Source organism: Heterocephalus glaber, unplaced genomic scaffold, assembly GCF_053883595.1.
Source record: "Heterocephalus glaber isolate CG9 unplaced genomic scaffold, H.glaber_assembly_v1.0 deba00001504, whole genome shotgun sequence".
NCBI classification, from domain to species: domain Eukaryota; kingdom Metazoa; phylum Chordata; class Mammalia; order Rodentia; family Bathyergidae; genus Heterocephalus; species Heterocephalus glaber.
This window is the reverse complement of record NW_028258324.1, coordinates 15,083,112-15,098,087: the sequence shown is the minus strand read 5'-3', so window position 1 is coordinate 15,098,087 and position 14,976 is coordinate 15,083,112. Positions and strand designations below refer to the sequence as shown.

At 39.2% G+C, this 14,976-nt stretch overlaps 1 protein-coding gene and 1 pseudogene across 6 annotated transcripts in view; one reads left to right on the top strand and one right to left on the bottom strand.

Moving 5' to 3' along the window:
• Pik3cb (phosphatidylinositol-4,5-bisphosphate 3-kinase catalytic subunit beta) overlaps nucleotides 1-14,976 on the top strand; it is a 172,754-nt gene that overhangs the window by 76,614 nt on the left and 81,164 nt on the right. For all 6 annotated transcript variants that reach the window (XM_004834330.3, XM_087186229.1, XM_021249649.2 and 3 more), the window contains one exon: nucleotides 4,755-4,978. In XM_004834330.3, the coding sequence (XP_004834387.1) occupies nucleotides 4,755-4,978 (224 nt within the window). The remainder of the gene's footprint in view (nucleotides 1-4,754; nucleotides 4,979-14,976) is intronic.
• Nucleotides 1,989-3,238, bottom strand: LOC101714888 (protein max pseudogene; annotated as a pseudogene).

The window sequence follows — 14,976 nt, the reverse complement described above, 5'->3', positions numbered from 1 at the left end:
AAATAGTTTAAGCAATTTACTGCTCTTAACTGTTTATAAATTGTGCTTTTCAAAATATCTATAAAAGCTGGGGATTTAGCTTAGTGTGGCACCACGCCTGCCTGGCAAGTACAAAGCAAGGTTCTGAGTTCAACACCCCATACCAAAAAAAAACCCTAGAAAAGCTGACATTATAATCGTACTCACACATTAAAAAGTTTATGTGGAGCCAGGCATGGTGGTACATACCTGTAATTCCAGCTCCACAGAGACTGAGAAAGGAGAATTGCCACAAATTTAAGGCCAGCCTGGGTTATATAGTGGGTTCAAAGCCAACCTGAACTATCTAGTCTCAGAAAAAAAACCATTAATGTTTTTGGGAGTTTGAGTAAGTCTTAGTATTTTAGAATGAAGTTTCACTTTTAATACCTTACAAGTCAATTTTTGCAGTTGCTTATTTGTCCATGATGACTATGTCCAGAGCCTGGTGAGGTCATGCCTTTTGGGAAAACAGTAAACAGTTATTTCAATTTAACTGCAGGAAGAAGGTTACTGCCTCTTTTCTCTAAAGAAAATAGTAGAACTTTTATGACATGACTGCTCTGACCAGGCTGAAAATACTTTTTCCTGAAAGATGATGTACCTGATCATTATTTTTAAACTTTTGTTCCAGATAATTATTACAGAGCTGTTGTTTGGGTTCTGATTATTCTCTGTGGTCAGAGTAAATGCCACAACTGTATTAATTTCTCCAGCATCCAGCAAAATGAATCATAATCAGAGGATTTTACCAGCATTCTGAAAGAAATATTTGAAAACACTCCTGTTTTTCTTGACCTGGCTAAACATGTAGCATACCTTTTTTGTATTGCTGGAGATCAAAATCAGGGCCTGGTATGTGCTAAGGAAGCACTCTACATTCTCAACCCAAAACTTTTATTTTTGTCTTTTTTGGTTTTTTTTGGTACGAGGGATTGAAATCGGGTCCTTGTGCTTGCAAGGCAAGCGACGGAACCACTGAGCTAAATCCCTGGGCCCCAAAACTTTTATTTTTAAGAGATCTTTGTAGTAGTTCCCAAATTCAGGCTGCATTACTGTCTTTAAAAGTAGATTGTTGGAGATCCTGTTTGAGGTATATTGAAGAAATCTGTATTTTTCAGGTGATTGTAATAAGTTATATGAAGAGTCCTTTATTTTATTTTTTATTTTTTGTACTGGGAATGAACTCAGGATCTTGTGCTTGGCAGGCAGGCATGGCATCACTGAGCTACATCCCCGGTCCCATTTTTGGTTTTTTCTTTTTTTTTTTAAGGATAAAATAAGTTTTTATTTATAGTCTTATAGTAAAGGGGGACGCCTTAACTTGCAAGACAATTATTCAGCAGTATGTACAACATACTTGTTATTTCCATGGAATGGAATCAAACAGAGATGGAGACTACAGAGTATATAGTAGAAATCGGCAAATGCCAGGAGCGGAGTAGGAAAAAGACAAAGAAATGAGGCCTAAACACACAATACCCCTTCACTGGGATCTGTTGACCACAGCTAGAACCAGGGCTGGATCACACAATAGAGATAGGGTCTAGGATAGGAGAAAGAAAGTGGGGTGAGGGGAGGGGAAGAGCCACACTGGGGTGTGGGTTTAGTACCAGCTAAACTGCTCTTGGTATTTATATTACAAAATCAGTTGGCTCTATTTCTTAGAAATACACACGAAAAGAAAAGCAAGATTTGATCATTACTTTATGAATCTGTCACTTTGCTATTCTGACATTATCAGAAACAGGGATACTCACTCAGATTCAAGTTTCAGTAGCAGGAAATAAATATCAAAACATCATCACTGGCCCTCAATATAAAACCCCTACCCCACCCAATACTCCCCTACTCCCACTCCCTCATAGCCGCCCCCTACCACTCCTTGGTGGCTGCATCTCTCAGTCTACACTGAAATTGTCACATGGCCCTCTGCAAGGCTGGCTCTGCAGGCTTAAACAGTGGCCAGGGGCTGGGGATTTAGCTCAGAGGTTTCGCCACCTGCCTCACAAGCGCAAGGACTGGAGTTCGACCCCCGGTACCAAAAAAAAAATCAGTGGCCAAGACACCAGGAGTGAAACATGCCATGGACTCTGCAAACCCATCCCCACTTTCCTTTATACCTCACACTTCTTCAAGGACCTGGTCTCTCAACAGGAGCAATAAATAGCTTTTTAAAAAAAAATCCTTACAGAGGAGAGGGGGTAGTTCTGATTATTCCAAACCAGTCACCTTCTTGAAGTAAAGCAGTTCACAGATTCACAGTCTATCAAGGAGAGGTGGACCAGGAGTGGCTGCAGGGTAAGGGTCCTCCAGGCACATGCCTGGTGGGCTGGAGGATCTGGTGGGCAGGCCAGGTGCTGTGTGCTCGGAGGTCCAGCTGGTCCTCTGTCCTCCACAGAAAAAGCTGCCAAGTTGGGGTGTTTTGGTTTAAAAATTCCTGGTGAGGGCAGGGAATCCCTGAAGGGAATACATTTAAAAATATAGTGAAAATGGGGAAGAAGAACAAGAGATGTTGTCCAAGAGCGCCTACATAAAAATAAAAATTAAAAAAAAAAAAAGAAAAAGTCTCTTATAAGGTTCCAAAGGTTCTAATGATGAACTGAGAGGAGATGAGTGAGAAGAGACAGTTCTTATAGCTGGCCTGCCCCACGCAGCTTAGCTGGCCTCCATCCCGAGTTTCTTCCTGCTCTGGGTCTCTTTGAGCTCCGACTCTGAGATGGAGTCTGAGCCCCCATTGAAGGCAGGGATGGTGCTGCCTTTGTCATTGGTGTAGAGGCTGTTGTCTGAAGAGGGATAGTTGGTCTGCAGTTGGGCACTCGACCTTGCTTTCTCTAGTGCATGGACTTGCTGCTCCAGAAGAGCATTCTGCAGCTTGAGGTCATCGATGGTGTGTGTGGTTTTCCCTTCAGATGTACTGGATATATTATGTGGCTTTGTCTATGATTTGGGCCCTGGATGCCTTCTCTCCTTGGTGTGATGGGACTGAGTCCCGCAAACTGTGGAAGCTGTCTTTGATGTGGTCCCTATGTTTTCATTCCAGTGCATTATGATGAGCCCATTTGTCAGCGTTGCTCTCCACCTTAATGTCATCCTTATGGTTCATTTCCTACCGCCCAGGGAGTGGCCACTGCAGCAGTGGCAGGGAGGGGGAGGGGCGGAGGGAGGGGGAAGTCACCAATGACAACAAGCCCAATGCCCCCCACACCCACTCATTCGTCTCTCTCTCTCTCTCTCTCTCTCTCACACACACACACACACACACACACACACACACACACACACACACGACACTGGCGAGAACCCTCCCTTTTTGTTTTTTTCGAAACAGAGTTGCTATGTAGTCCAAGTTTACCCTTGAACTCACTATGGAGCCCATGCTGGCCTCAAACTCAAGGCAATCCTGCCTGAGCCTCTGAAGCGCTGGGATTACAAGCCTGTGTCACCACACCTTGTTTAGAGTCCCTTATTTATACTATATTGAAAAATGTTACCAAAATAGTAGTGATTGTAATTCTACAGAATATATTGAATTTTTTTTTTTGGTACCGGGGATCAAACTTGGGTTCTTGCGCTTGCGAGGCAGGTGGTGGAACCACTGAGCTAAATCCCCGGCCCAGAATATATTGAATTTTTATACTTTGAGCTACATCAGTGACCTTGAGAGATGTAGTCTTTTTGTTGTTATTTTTGCAGTACTCAAAATTGAACCCAAGGCATGCTAGACAAACACTTTACCCTTAAGCTACATTCATGTATATATATATATAATCTCCCCTCGACAAGGTCTCACTATGTAGTTCAGTCTGGTCTTTAACTCAGTATGTAGCCCAGACTGGCCTTGAATTCCCAGTGATCCTCTTGCCTCAGCCTTCCAAGTCCTGGGATTATATGTGTGAGCCACCATGCCCAGCCCAACCCCTTTAATTTTTATTACTGTTATTATTCACCATACTAGAGTGTGAACCAAGGATGTTCACATTGAACTATGTCTACAGTCCTTTCTTAACTTTTTATTTTGAGAGAGTCTTGCTTAGTCATTAAATTGCCCAGGCTGGTCTCGAACTTGTGATCCTCAGCCTCCCAGAATGCTGGGATTGCAGGCATGAGCCACCATGCCTGGTTTAGTAAGACAGAATTGTACTAGGTTGGCCAGGCTGGCATTGAACTTGCAATCTTTCTGACTCAGTCTCTTAAGTAGCTGAGATTACAGACATGTACTACCATTGCATGGCATAAAACTGTGGATCTTTTATATATAGTTAATTTTAAAATTTATTTTTTTATTATTATTATTGTTGTTATATTTTGGTTCTTTTGAGACAGGGTTGTGCTATGTAGTCCAGGCTGTCCTTGAACTCACTGTGTAGCCCAGGTGAGCCTTGAACTTGCAGTGATCCTCCTGCCTCAACCTCCCGAGTGCTGGAATTACAGGGCTGCACCATGATGCTGGGCTGACTATATGTGGCTTTAAATTGTGTATTATGAATATCAATAATTATCCTTATAAAACTGGTAGCCAATCTGTATTTCTTCACAAGACTTCAATTTTATATACTTTAGAAATTCAACTGCATCTTTTGTACTTGAGGTTTATTATTTTATCTTGCTTGTTTTTGCTTTTTTCATATATTCCTGCCTGGTTTTGTCTGCTTGATAAAAAGTGTTAAAAACATTTGTATTCTCTTTTATTATTATAAGCTACTGAAAATGATACCTTTACAAAATGTGTTTAGGTCTGCATGAATTTGATGCCTTAAAGGATCCTGAAGTGAATGAATTTCGACGAAAAATGCGCAAATTCAGTGAGGAAAAGATTCAGTCACTTGTGGGATTATCGTGGATTGACTGGCTAAAGCAAACCTACCCACCAGAACATGATCCATCCATCCTTGAAAACTTGGAAGACAAGCTTTATGGAGGAAAGCTCATTGTAGCTGTTCATTTTGAAAATAGTCAGGTAGTATTATATTTGTTAAATATTTTGTAATACGTCTCTGATTTTTACTTGAATACTATTCCATTCTTAGAAGTATCTCTTCTAAGAATGCACCGTTACAAAGAAAAGTTTTAGATTTAAGGTAGGTATAGATTTAGGATTTTGTAGAATAGTTTAACATCATTTGCACATATATAATTTCTTGATGCAGTAGAATAGTAGTGTAGAAGGGTTGGCCCAGTGCACTATTTAACTGGCTTTTCAGTTTTAAAGGGATGTTAAAGATCTCTTGTGAAAAAAAAAAATCTCTTGTTTTTCTTTTTATTTTTTGAGATAGGGTCTTGCTATGTAGTCCAGACTGGCCTTGAAATCATAGCGATCCTCCTGCCTCAGCTTCCCACGTGCTGGGATTACAGGCATGCGCCACCACACGTGGCATGATCTCATGATTTTAAAAGGAACACTTTAGAAAAGAACCATGGAGGGGGTGCTAATCAAAATGATCTCCTTTTTTCATATTCTTATATGTATATTCTATGAATATGTGAATTAGATGGTGCTAAGAAATTTTCCATTCACATAATATATGGCTGATCCGTATCTGATGTTCATAGCAGTTATACATACTAGATTATGCTATTATTACATTTGTATCAAGTATGATCATCCTCTCATTTAGGGGCTTATATTAAGGTAGGGATTCAAGAATGCTTGTTCTTGATTTACTATCATAGCCATAGAAATGGCAACAATCTTCACATTAGCCATTATATATCAAGTACTGTGTTAGCTTCCTGTTGCTGGGACAAAAATCCCTGACATACACAATTTAAAGGAAGAAAAGTTTATTTTGGCTCACAAAATCAGAGGTTTCCCTCATGGTCAGCTAGTTCCAAGGCAGAAACATCATGGCAGAAGGGCATACACACTCATAAAGCAGAGAGTGAGAGAGCGAAAAAAGAGAATGAGAAGGGGGGGTGGAGAACTGGGGAGAAGACCATACCCTTCCAGGTTATGCCTCCAGTGACTTACTGACTTACAGCCAGGCCTCCCTTCCCACCCTTACATTCAGCTATGAATACATCAGTGGATTAACCCATTGATGGGATTAATGCTCTGTGATCATCTTCCAAAAGCCCTCCGACTGAATATATAAGTCTTTTGGGGATAGTTTTGATCTAGGCCATAAGAAGCACTTAGACTTATATAAGATCTTTTGTTTATGTTCTTCAGTTTCTACAACAACCTTACATTGTCATCTTTTCTCCCATTTTACAGTGAAGAAACTAAAGTGTGAGAAGTTAAGTGTTTTTGTGCTAGGCCTCACATCCAGAGTAATCAAAAAATTCAGTGAATTCTTACAAATTTTTATTACAGTGAAAGACATATTTTCACTTATCCTCGTCAAGATACCTACTTTTTCTTTGAACACACTTATGTCATCATTCTTGCCACTTTTCTGAAGTAGTCTGGAAGTTTGTCTTCATGTGTATCTTTTTTTTTTTTTTTTTGGTACTGGGGATCGAACTCGGGTCCTTGTACCTGTGCAGCAGGTGGCGAAACCACTGAGCTAAATCCCCGGCCCCTTCATGTGTATCTTTAATTGTGCTGTCATTGCTGCCTTGATATCCTGAACCAATTCAAAATATTTACTTTTTATGGTCATTTTGACTTTGAGGAAGAGCCAGAAGTCACTCAGTGCCAGACCCAGTGAATAAAGTGGATGAGGACACACTGTAACTCTTTTATGAACCTGCCTTTCCTTTGGATGGCACTCAGCAGAAGCATACTTTTGATCATACTTGTAAAGCCACTCACAAAAAAAGACTTCCAAAAGTGAAGAGGGAGTATTTTTGAGTCATGTTATGGCTTGTGTCTAGATGTTCCCCCAAAGCCTCGTGCAGTCATAGGTGAGGCTTTTTTGGAGGTGGCTGAATCTAGTATATGTGATGCTGGGATTAAGGGTGCATGATTACTAAATCAGTACACTGATTGGTTTGGCACCCTGGTCCCTGTAGCCTAGATATGTTATAAGGGACAGAAAGAGCCTTGTCTCCCTTTTCTTGCATTTTTTTTTTTTTTGGTACCAGGGATCAAACATGGGTCCTTGCACTTGTGAATCAGGCGGTGGAACCACTGAGCTAAATCTCTGGCCCCCTTTTCTTGCTTTTGATGTATTCTGCTTGCCATGAACGGTTTCCCCTCTGCAGTGCGACTCTGCCAAGCCACCCTGCTTTGGAGCCAGCTGATTATGTACTGAAACCTTTGCAAACTGTGAGCTAAATAAACCTTCCCCCTTTAACTTTGGGTGTCAGGTATTTTGTCTCAGCAACGAGAGAAAAGTAACTAAGACAAGGCAGATTAATGATGGTGTGCATTTTACTGTAATAATTTTAAAAATTTAAATATTCACCATGTATTTTGATCACACCTTATAATTAATAGTAGAACCAGGATTTTACCCAGCTGTCTTCAGTTTTACCCCCTTTTGCCTCATTTAATTTTTTGATTGATTTGGGACAGGGTCTCACTGTAGTCAGGCTGGACCTAAACTTGTGGCAACCTCCTGCCTCAGTTTCCCAAGTGCTGGGATTATAGGCATGTGCCACCATGCCCTGCTGAGTTTTGCCTTATTTTAGACAACATTTTATTAAATATTTATTGAGGGATGTGAAAAACTACTATGCTTTTAGCAATTACCCTTAGATAAGAAAGTTTATAGCTGAACAAGGCACTGCAGTCCTCTAATTCCAGCCCTCCAGGAGGCCGAGGCAGGGGGATTACCAGTTTGAGCCTAGCTTGACTAATTTAGTGACTTAATGGCACTGACTCAAAATAAAAAGGGGTGGAGATGTAGCTGAGTGCAAAGGCCCTGGGTTCAATCCCCAGTATGGGTTGGGGGGGGGGGCGGGAAGGACAGAGGGAGGGAGTGAAAAGAAGGAAAGAAAAAAAGTAATCTAAAATGAAAAAGAAAAAAAGAAAAAGAAATGTAGAGAGGCTGGAAGGCTGGCTTGTTTAGGGAAAAACACTATTGGTTGGGCCGTGGATTTAGCTTAGTTGTTTTTCCGCCTGCCTTGCAAGCAGAAGGTCCTGAGTTCAATCCCCAGTGCCAAAAAAAACCCCCCAAAAACAACAACAAAAAACCCCCCACCATTGGTTATCCTGAGATATATTGAGAATAAAGTTCAATTTGAGCCAAAATTTTAGTATCATAAAGTCTCACTATCAAATTTAAAATACTGCTTAGGGACTTCTGCAAGGCCCAAACAAGTGCAATTGGAAAATTTACTATTGAAAAATAGGAAAATTTACTATTGAAGAGTGATTAAAATTCAATTGGGAACCTTGGCTCTGTACAATTTACTTATCTAGGTCAGTCTGAGTTTCTTTAAAGATGAGTCATATCTCTACTAGGACACACAAATTTTAATGTAATCATCTTTTTAACAAAGCATATATAAAAAGAAAAGTTAGCCCCCCCCCCTTTGTGGTAGTGGGAATTGAACCTAAGGCCTTCACACTGAGCTACATCCCCATCCATTTTTGTATTTTATGTGGTCTCACTAAGCTGCTAAATTGCCCAGGCTTGACTTGAATTTGCAATCCTTCTGCCTCAGCCTCCCAGAGTGTTGGGATTACAGGAGTTCATCACAAGCCTAGATGAGTTTTTTGTTATTGTTGTTTTGCTATACTAGGATTGAACTCAGGGCCTTGCACATGCTAGACAACTGCTTTCCCCAATGGAGTGTGTATGTGGCGCTGGAGATTGAACTCAGGGCCTTTACACTGAGGTATATCTACAGTCTTTTTCTTATTTTGAGATAGAGTCTCAACAAGTTGCTAAATTCCCTAAGCTGAGCTTGACTTTACAATCCTCCTGTCTCAGCTTTCTAGAGTACTGAGATTTTAGGCCAGGTTTAAGGAAGTGTTTTGAAAATAAGAAATGAAGATACAGTACTATGAAATCTACTGATTCCAAGCAGTCATAGAATATAAAGTTACAAGGAGCTTAGAGATCATCTAGTCAGACTTTATATAATTCTTTTAGCCAGATATAGTGGCACACACCTGTAATCCTATCACTGGAGGCTGAGGCTGGAGGCTGAAGCAGGAGATCACTGTGGAGTTTGAGGACAGCCTAAACTACATAGCAAGACTCTGTCTCAAGAAAACAAAACAAAAAATTTCATTTTTCACTCCCTGAAATGTGTTTCTGCCTGAATACATCAGTTCCAAGAGATTCTTTTTCTGCCTCTTGAAAGTGTTTTTACTGTGGGCAAGCACATATTTAAATTTTGGAGTAAAAAAAATGTTTTTGAAACCTAGTCTTGCCTTTTTTGACTTCTGCTCATCTCTGTGTGCTATCCACACAATCTTGTTTTCTGTCTACATGCCAGATACTGAGATAGTTGAAATATAGCTAACATGCCTCTCCCTGGTCTGCTTTTTCTCAGGCTAAACCTTTCCAATAGGGTTAAGCCACAAGTTCCTAGACATCTGGATCCTAAGGACCAGTACAATTATTAAGTTATTAGATTTGTATTGGGTGTGTGATGCATGCCTGTAATCCCAGCACTAGGGAGGGCTGAGGTAGTGAGGTAGCTGTGAGTTTGAAGCCAGCCTTGGTTACCTACTGAGTTCAAGGCCAGCCTGAGCTGTATAGTGAGACTGTCTCAAAAACCAAAAAGAAAGAAAGAAATAATTGTGAGAAGTCACATAGAATTTACAGGTTTTTATTTTGTCAAGTAAGGACATTTTAAAAAACCCAAAGCCATAATTTATAACCAGTATTTCATGAAAAATTCTTCACCATTGAAAAAATAAGAGTGACACAATCTCTGAATAAAAGACACCTGGCACCTACTCCATCTATATGTATTTTCTCTTTCCACTTCCACTTCTGTAAAATTCTTACTTGGTCACTTCTCTGTCAACTACAGATGACCAACCCTAGTACATGCAGAGCAGCAAGTGGGGACCACAGACTAAAAATGAGATGAAATGTAACAAGGTGGCCATTTGGTTAAAAATGATTTTGTGGAATTGGTAGGCAGAAAGCTAACCAGCAGTTTCTATGGGGGAAAAAAGGTATTTTATTTTTATTTTTTTGTTTTTTGAGACAAGGTCTTGCTTTGTAGTACAGGCTGGGCTCTTAAACTCACAGTGATCCTCCTGCCTCAGCCTTCCAAGTGCTGGGACTATAGGCAGGCACTACCATGCCACACGACAAGTATTTTAGATGACTGCAGAGCTCAGCCTTAGAACGTGACTCATAAGAAGCCAAATAAATAGGGGCATGGACCCATTTTTTCTCAGTTTTACAATAGTGTTCAGTAGTCAGATCATAGATGTATTATTTTTAGCATTTTCTAAACATTTTTTTACAGTGCTTGGGGATCAAACCTAGACCTCACATATGATAGGCAAGTGCTCTTTTATTGAGTCACTTCCCCAGCCCCTTTTTTTTTTTTTAATTTTTGGTGCTAGGAATTGAATTCAGAACTTGGTGTACGCTAAGTACATGGTCTTCCATGGAGCTACACCCACAGCCCATATTATTTTTAATTTTAGTAATCGCAGCTTGTCAAGGATACTGTTAAACCTGAGCAGTACTTATACACTTGTTTTTGACTCAGCCAGTTTCAGGATATGAAATAATGCTGTCATAAAAGGAGGGCCACATGTAATGTGAAAGTCTTCTGTGTGTGGGGAGGTCTGGAAAGGGTGTGTAAGAAAGTAGAAAGTGTAGTATTTTGGAGGCATTCCAGAGAATAAATATATCAGGATGGGCAGATATGTGAGACACAATGAGACATGTAGAATAAAACCATCAAGAAGTATTTCTTCAACTAGATAGACATTCTCAATTACCACAGTTGTCATGTAATGTAATTAAGTCACTAAGAACTCTGTCTCTCCTGAACAAAGGTATATATATGTTCCCACCCCTATGTTTGGTGTTTTTATTAGACAGTCTCTAGACTGTGTTTGTAACCATTAAATAATACAATGCAAATTGATTGTTCTTGTACAATTATAAGTTGTATAAAAGATGCAATATTTCATGAAGTCATTGAAAGTGATTTTTGAAAAACTGTTTAAAATACAGGAAAAACCAGTCTGATTGAATTCTGAGTTATTCTAGTGAATAACTCTGTAGAAGATAGGAATTTAACTTCAGGGGATTAGAGGAGACCTCTGGGCAAATTGTTGAGGCCTTCTATATATATACAGTTCCATTATAGAATTATATTACAATCTATACAGTTTATCCTTTGTCTTCTTAATTTCTTCTGTTCTGTAACTGATGAGGATGAACCACTTGCACATACTTATGAAATAATTTCTCATGTTTTTTGAGTATATTAAAAAAATTGGGTTGTGTTTTTCTTCGTTGTTTTTTTTTTTTTTAACTTTTTGAGATAGGGTCTCACTGTGTAGTCCAGGAGGCTGGCTTTGAACTCACTATGTTGAACTCTCAGCAATCCTTCTCCCTTACCTCCAGAGTACTGGGATTACAGGTGTGCACCACCACATCTGGCACGTTTTTCTTACTGATGTGTGGAAGATTTCTGATTATTTGGTGGGACACCTACAATTTAATATTTACTTGTGCAGCAAAAGCTGGATGTAGTAGTATAGCTATAGCCCCAACTTCTGGGGAGACTGAGGTAGGAGAATTTGTTTGAGTCCCTAAATTCAAAGCCAATCTGGGAAACATACTAAGACTCTGTCTCCCCAAAAATAAAAAGTGTTACAGCTGTATCCTTCTAGTATGTGGCTTATGTTTTCATTCTTAGTTTTGTTTTGCTTGGTTTTTATTCTCAAATTCTAGTTAGTATTCACTTTCGCAGTGTCATATGTGCATGTACATGTATACACACACACACACACACACACACACACACACCACACTATATCAAATCCAACTCTGCAGCTGCATGAGTAATGCTGTCCTATGTATTTCTGTTGGGGAATTGTAGAATAATTTTATGATAATGAAGGACTGTGGGTTTTATCATTTAAAGTTGTGTTATTTAATATAGCAGCTACTATTCATATGTATATATTTAGTTTTAAATTTAAATTAGATTAAATAAAATAAATTCAAGTAATTAAGATTAATTTAAAATAAAAATTACTTCTTCACACTAGCAACAAATCGGGTGCTCAAGAGCCACTCATGGAGCTGAGTGTACCTCAATGGTAGAACGCTTGCTTAGCATGTACAAGGCTCTTGAGTTTGATCTCTACTACTGCAAAAAAGAAGCAGAAAGGGCCAGTGTAGTTACAGGGCGTTGTATTGGCTAGCTCATAATAGTGTTTCCATTAGCATAGAAAGTTCATTTTGGTAGCACTGTTTTAGGCAGTTATAACTATTTGTGTTAAAAAAAAAGAAAAAACTTCTGTCCTTTTTGACTTTTCTTGTAACAACAGGTTACTTTCTGACAGGATGAAGGTCAGTTTTGAGGTTGATAATACAAGAGGTAAGGGTGTGGAATAAAAAGCTTGTGATGCTATTTGGGAGAGATGAAGCATCTAAAGTAAGAGAGAGTGTACTGGGGATAGAGAAGATGATGGATTTGTATACCATTATGATATAAGATCATTTATGTTTTATTGGGGAATGAAGGTGGAGGAGGAAAGAGGAGCTATATGCTTTCTCAAAATAACTCAGAGAATCCCAGCATGTATGCTTTGTATATGGCACTGTCTTAGTGGGTTCAGACTGCTATAATAGAATACCACTGACTGGATAGCTTATAGAAAACTAGAAATTTATTTTTGAGACTACTATAGGTTGGGAAGTCCAACAGCAAAGTGCGAGCACATCCAGAGTCTGAGGACCTCCTTCTTGGTGGATATTCTTGAATGCCTTCTTGTTACATCTTCACGTGATAGAAGAAAAGAGAGACCTCTTTTAAGTCTCCTTTATAGAGACACTAAGATCATGTAATGACCTATTACATCTTAAAGTCTCCACCTCCAAATGTTATCACATGGGGGGTAGGTTTCTGTACATTTGGTGGAACATATTCAGTCTGTAGCAGATACCAATTTACATAGAAAACAAGAGAAAAAGGCAAAAATGCTAGAGAAAATAGATATGAAATCTAGTAAGTTTAGGTTTAAAAAGTTTGAATTTGAGATGCCTTGTGGAAAAGGGAAGTGATTTAATTTAGTAGAAAATACTGCAAAAGTGACGCCACCTCAGTGTAGAGAATTTTGTAACAGTTACAGTTTTTTTCCCCCCTGTACCAGGAATTGAACTCAGAACCTTGTGCTTGCCAGGCAGGTACAGCACTGCTGAGCTACATCCCCAGCCCTGTAACAGTTATAGCTGTCCAGAGTAGCAGGTGGCTGCTTTGGGATATAGTGAGCTTCGTATGTTCTTAGTGTACGATCATTTAATGGTAAATTACTTTGCTAGATTATGAGAGGATACATATTAATTAGATGTGATATATCTGTGGTATCTCTTTATACCACGGCCTTTATAATGAACAGACATGGTTCATCTTCATTTTCCATTGATTAAAATTTGAACCAGGGATGTTGTTGCATGCCTGTAACCACACCACTTGAGAGGCTGAGGCAGGAGGATCACTGAGTTTGAGACCATCCTGAACTGCATATCAAGACCCTGTCTCGACCCCCCTTCCCCCAAAAATTTAAGTGTGTAGCCCAGTGGTAAATGCTAGCCTACCATGTGTGAGGCCTTGTACTTTATCCCCAGCACTGCAAACAAAAGAAAAACAAGACAATTCTGTATATTTGTCTTTACATGTTTTGTTTTTGTTAAAGAGAGGGTCTGTCTATGTAGTTCTGACCGGCCTTGAACTCACTATGTAGCACAAACTGACCTTGAACCCTCCCCATCTTCCTACTAGGTTTACAGGCATGTATCACTACACCCACCTGTATGTTTGTAAAATTGGACAGAATGATTAATTTATTGAATTAGTATAAAGTGTGGATCTTTTCTTACTAGTGCCCAACGAACTTTTTCCCTTGATATAGACTAAATTTTTTGTTTTGTTTTTGTAAAGCTGAGGGTTGAAGCCAGGGCCTCACTCTACCAATAAGCTACATCCCCAGCCCAGGTTTTATAACTTCTTGAGAAAAGATATTCAGTGGGAAAATCCATGTGGTGTACTCCCTGATAGTAAACTTTATTTTTTAAAATTAATATTACTGGTACACTTTTGACATACACACTGATCACATTCATCATAGGGAATTTGTACCTGCCCGCAATATACCTTAATTCTTTTTTTCCCCCCATTCTTCTCCCTTCTCTTCAATCTTTCTTCCCCTCTCCTTTTATAAAATTTTGTTTCTATTGTTTTCCTTCCATTCTTTTTTGTTTTTAAATTCTTATTTCCTCCTTTCCCTTCCCTCTCACCCTCCCTTGTTCCCCTTCCCATTTGAGCATTTTCTTCTTACTTCCCAATACCTGTCATCTATTTTGGTCCTTATTTACCCTTTGGGTTTCTAACACAAGAGAAACAATGCAATATTTAAAGACGTGTCCAATTTATTTCGCTTAAAATTACGTTCTCAAGGTACATCCATTTACTGAAAAATGTCTCATTTATTCTTCTTTTTGGCAGTCCTAGTACTCCATTGTATATAAAAAGCACATTTTCTTTATCCATTCATCCATTGATGGGCATCTGGGCTGTTTCGAAGATTTAGCCATTATAAATTGTGCTGTTATAAATATGGGTGTGTATATATTGCTATGGTATGATGCTTTTAATTCTATTGGGAGGATACCAAGAAGGGGAATAGCTGAGTCAAATGGAACCTCTAATTTTAGTTTTTTGAGGAATTTCCATACTGATTTTCATATTGGTTGTACCAATTTATACTCCCACTCCCCGCAGCCTCATCAGCATTTTTTATTGGTTGATTTCTTGATGATAGCCATTCCTTCTGGAGTGAGATGGAATCTCAGTGTTGGTTTAATTTGCATTTCTCGAATGACCAGTAATGTTCAGTATTTTTTCATATAT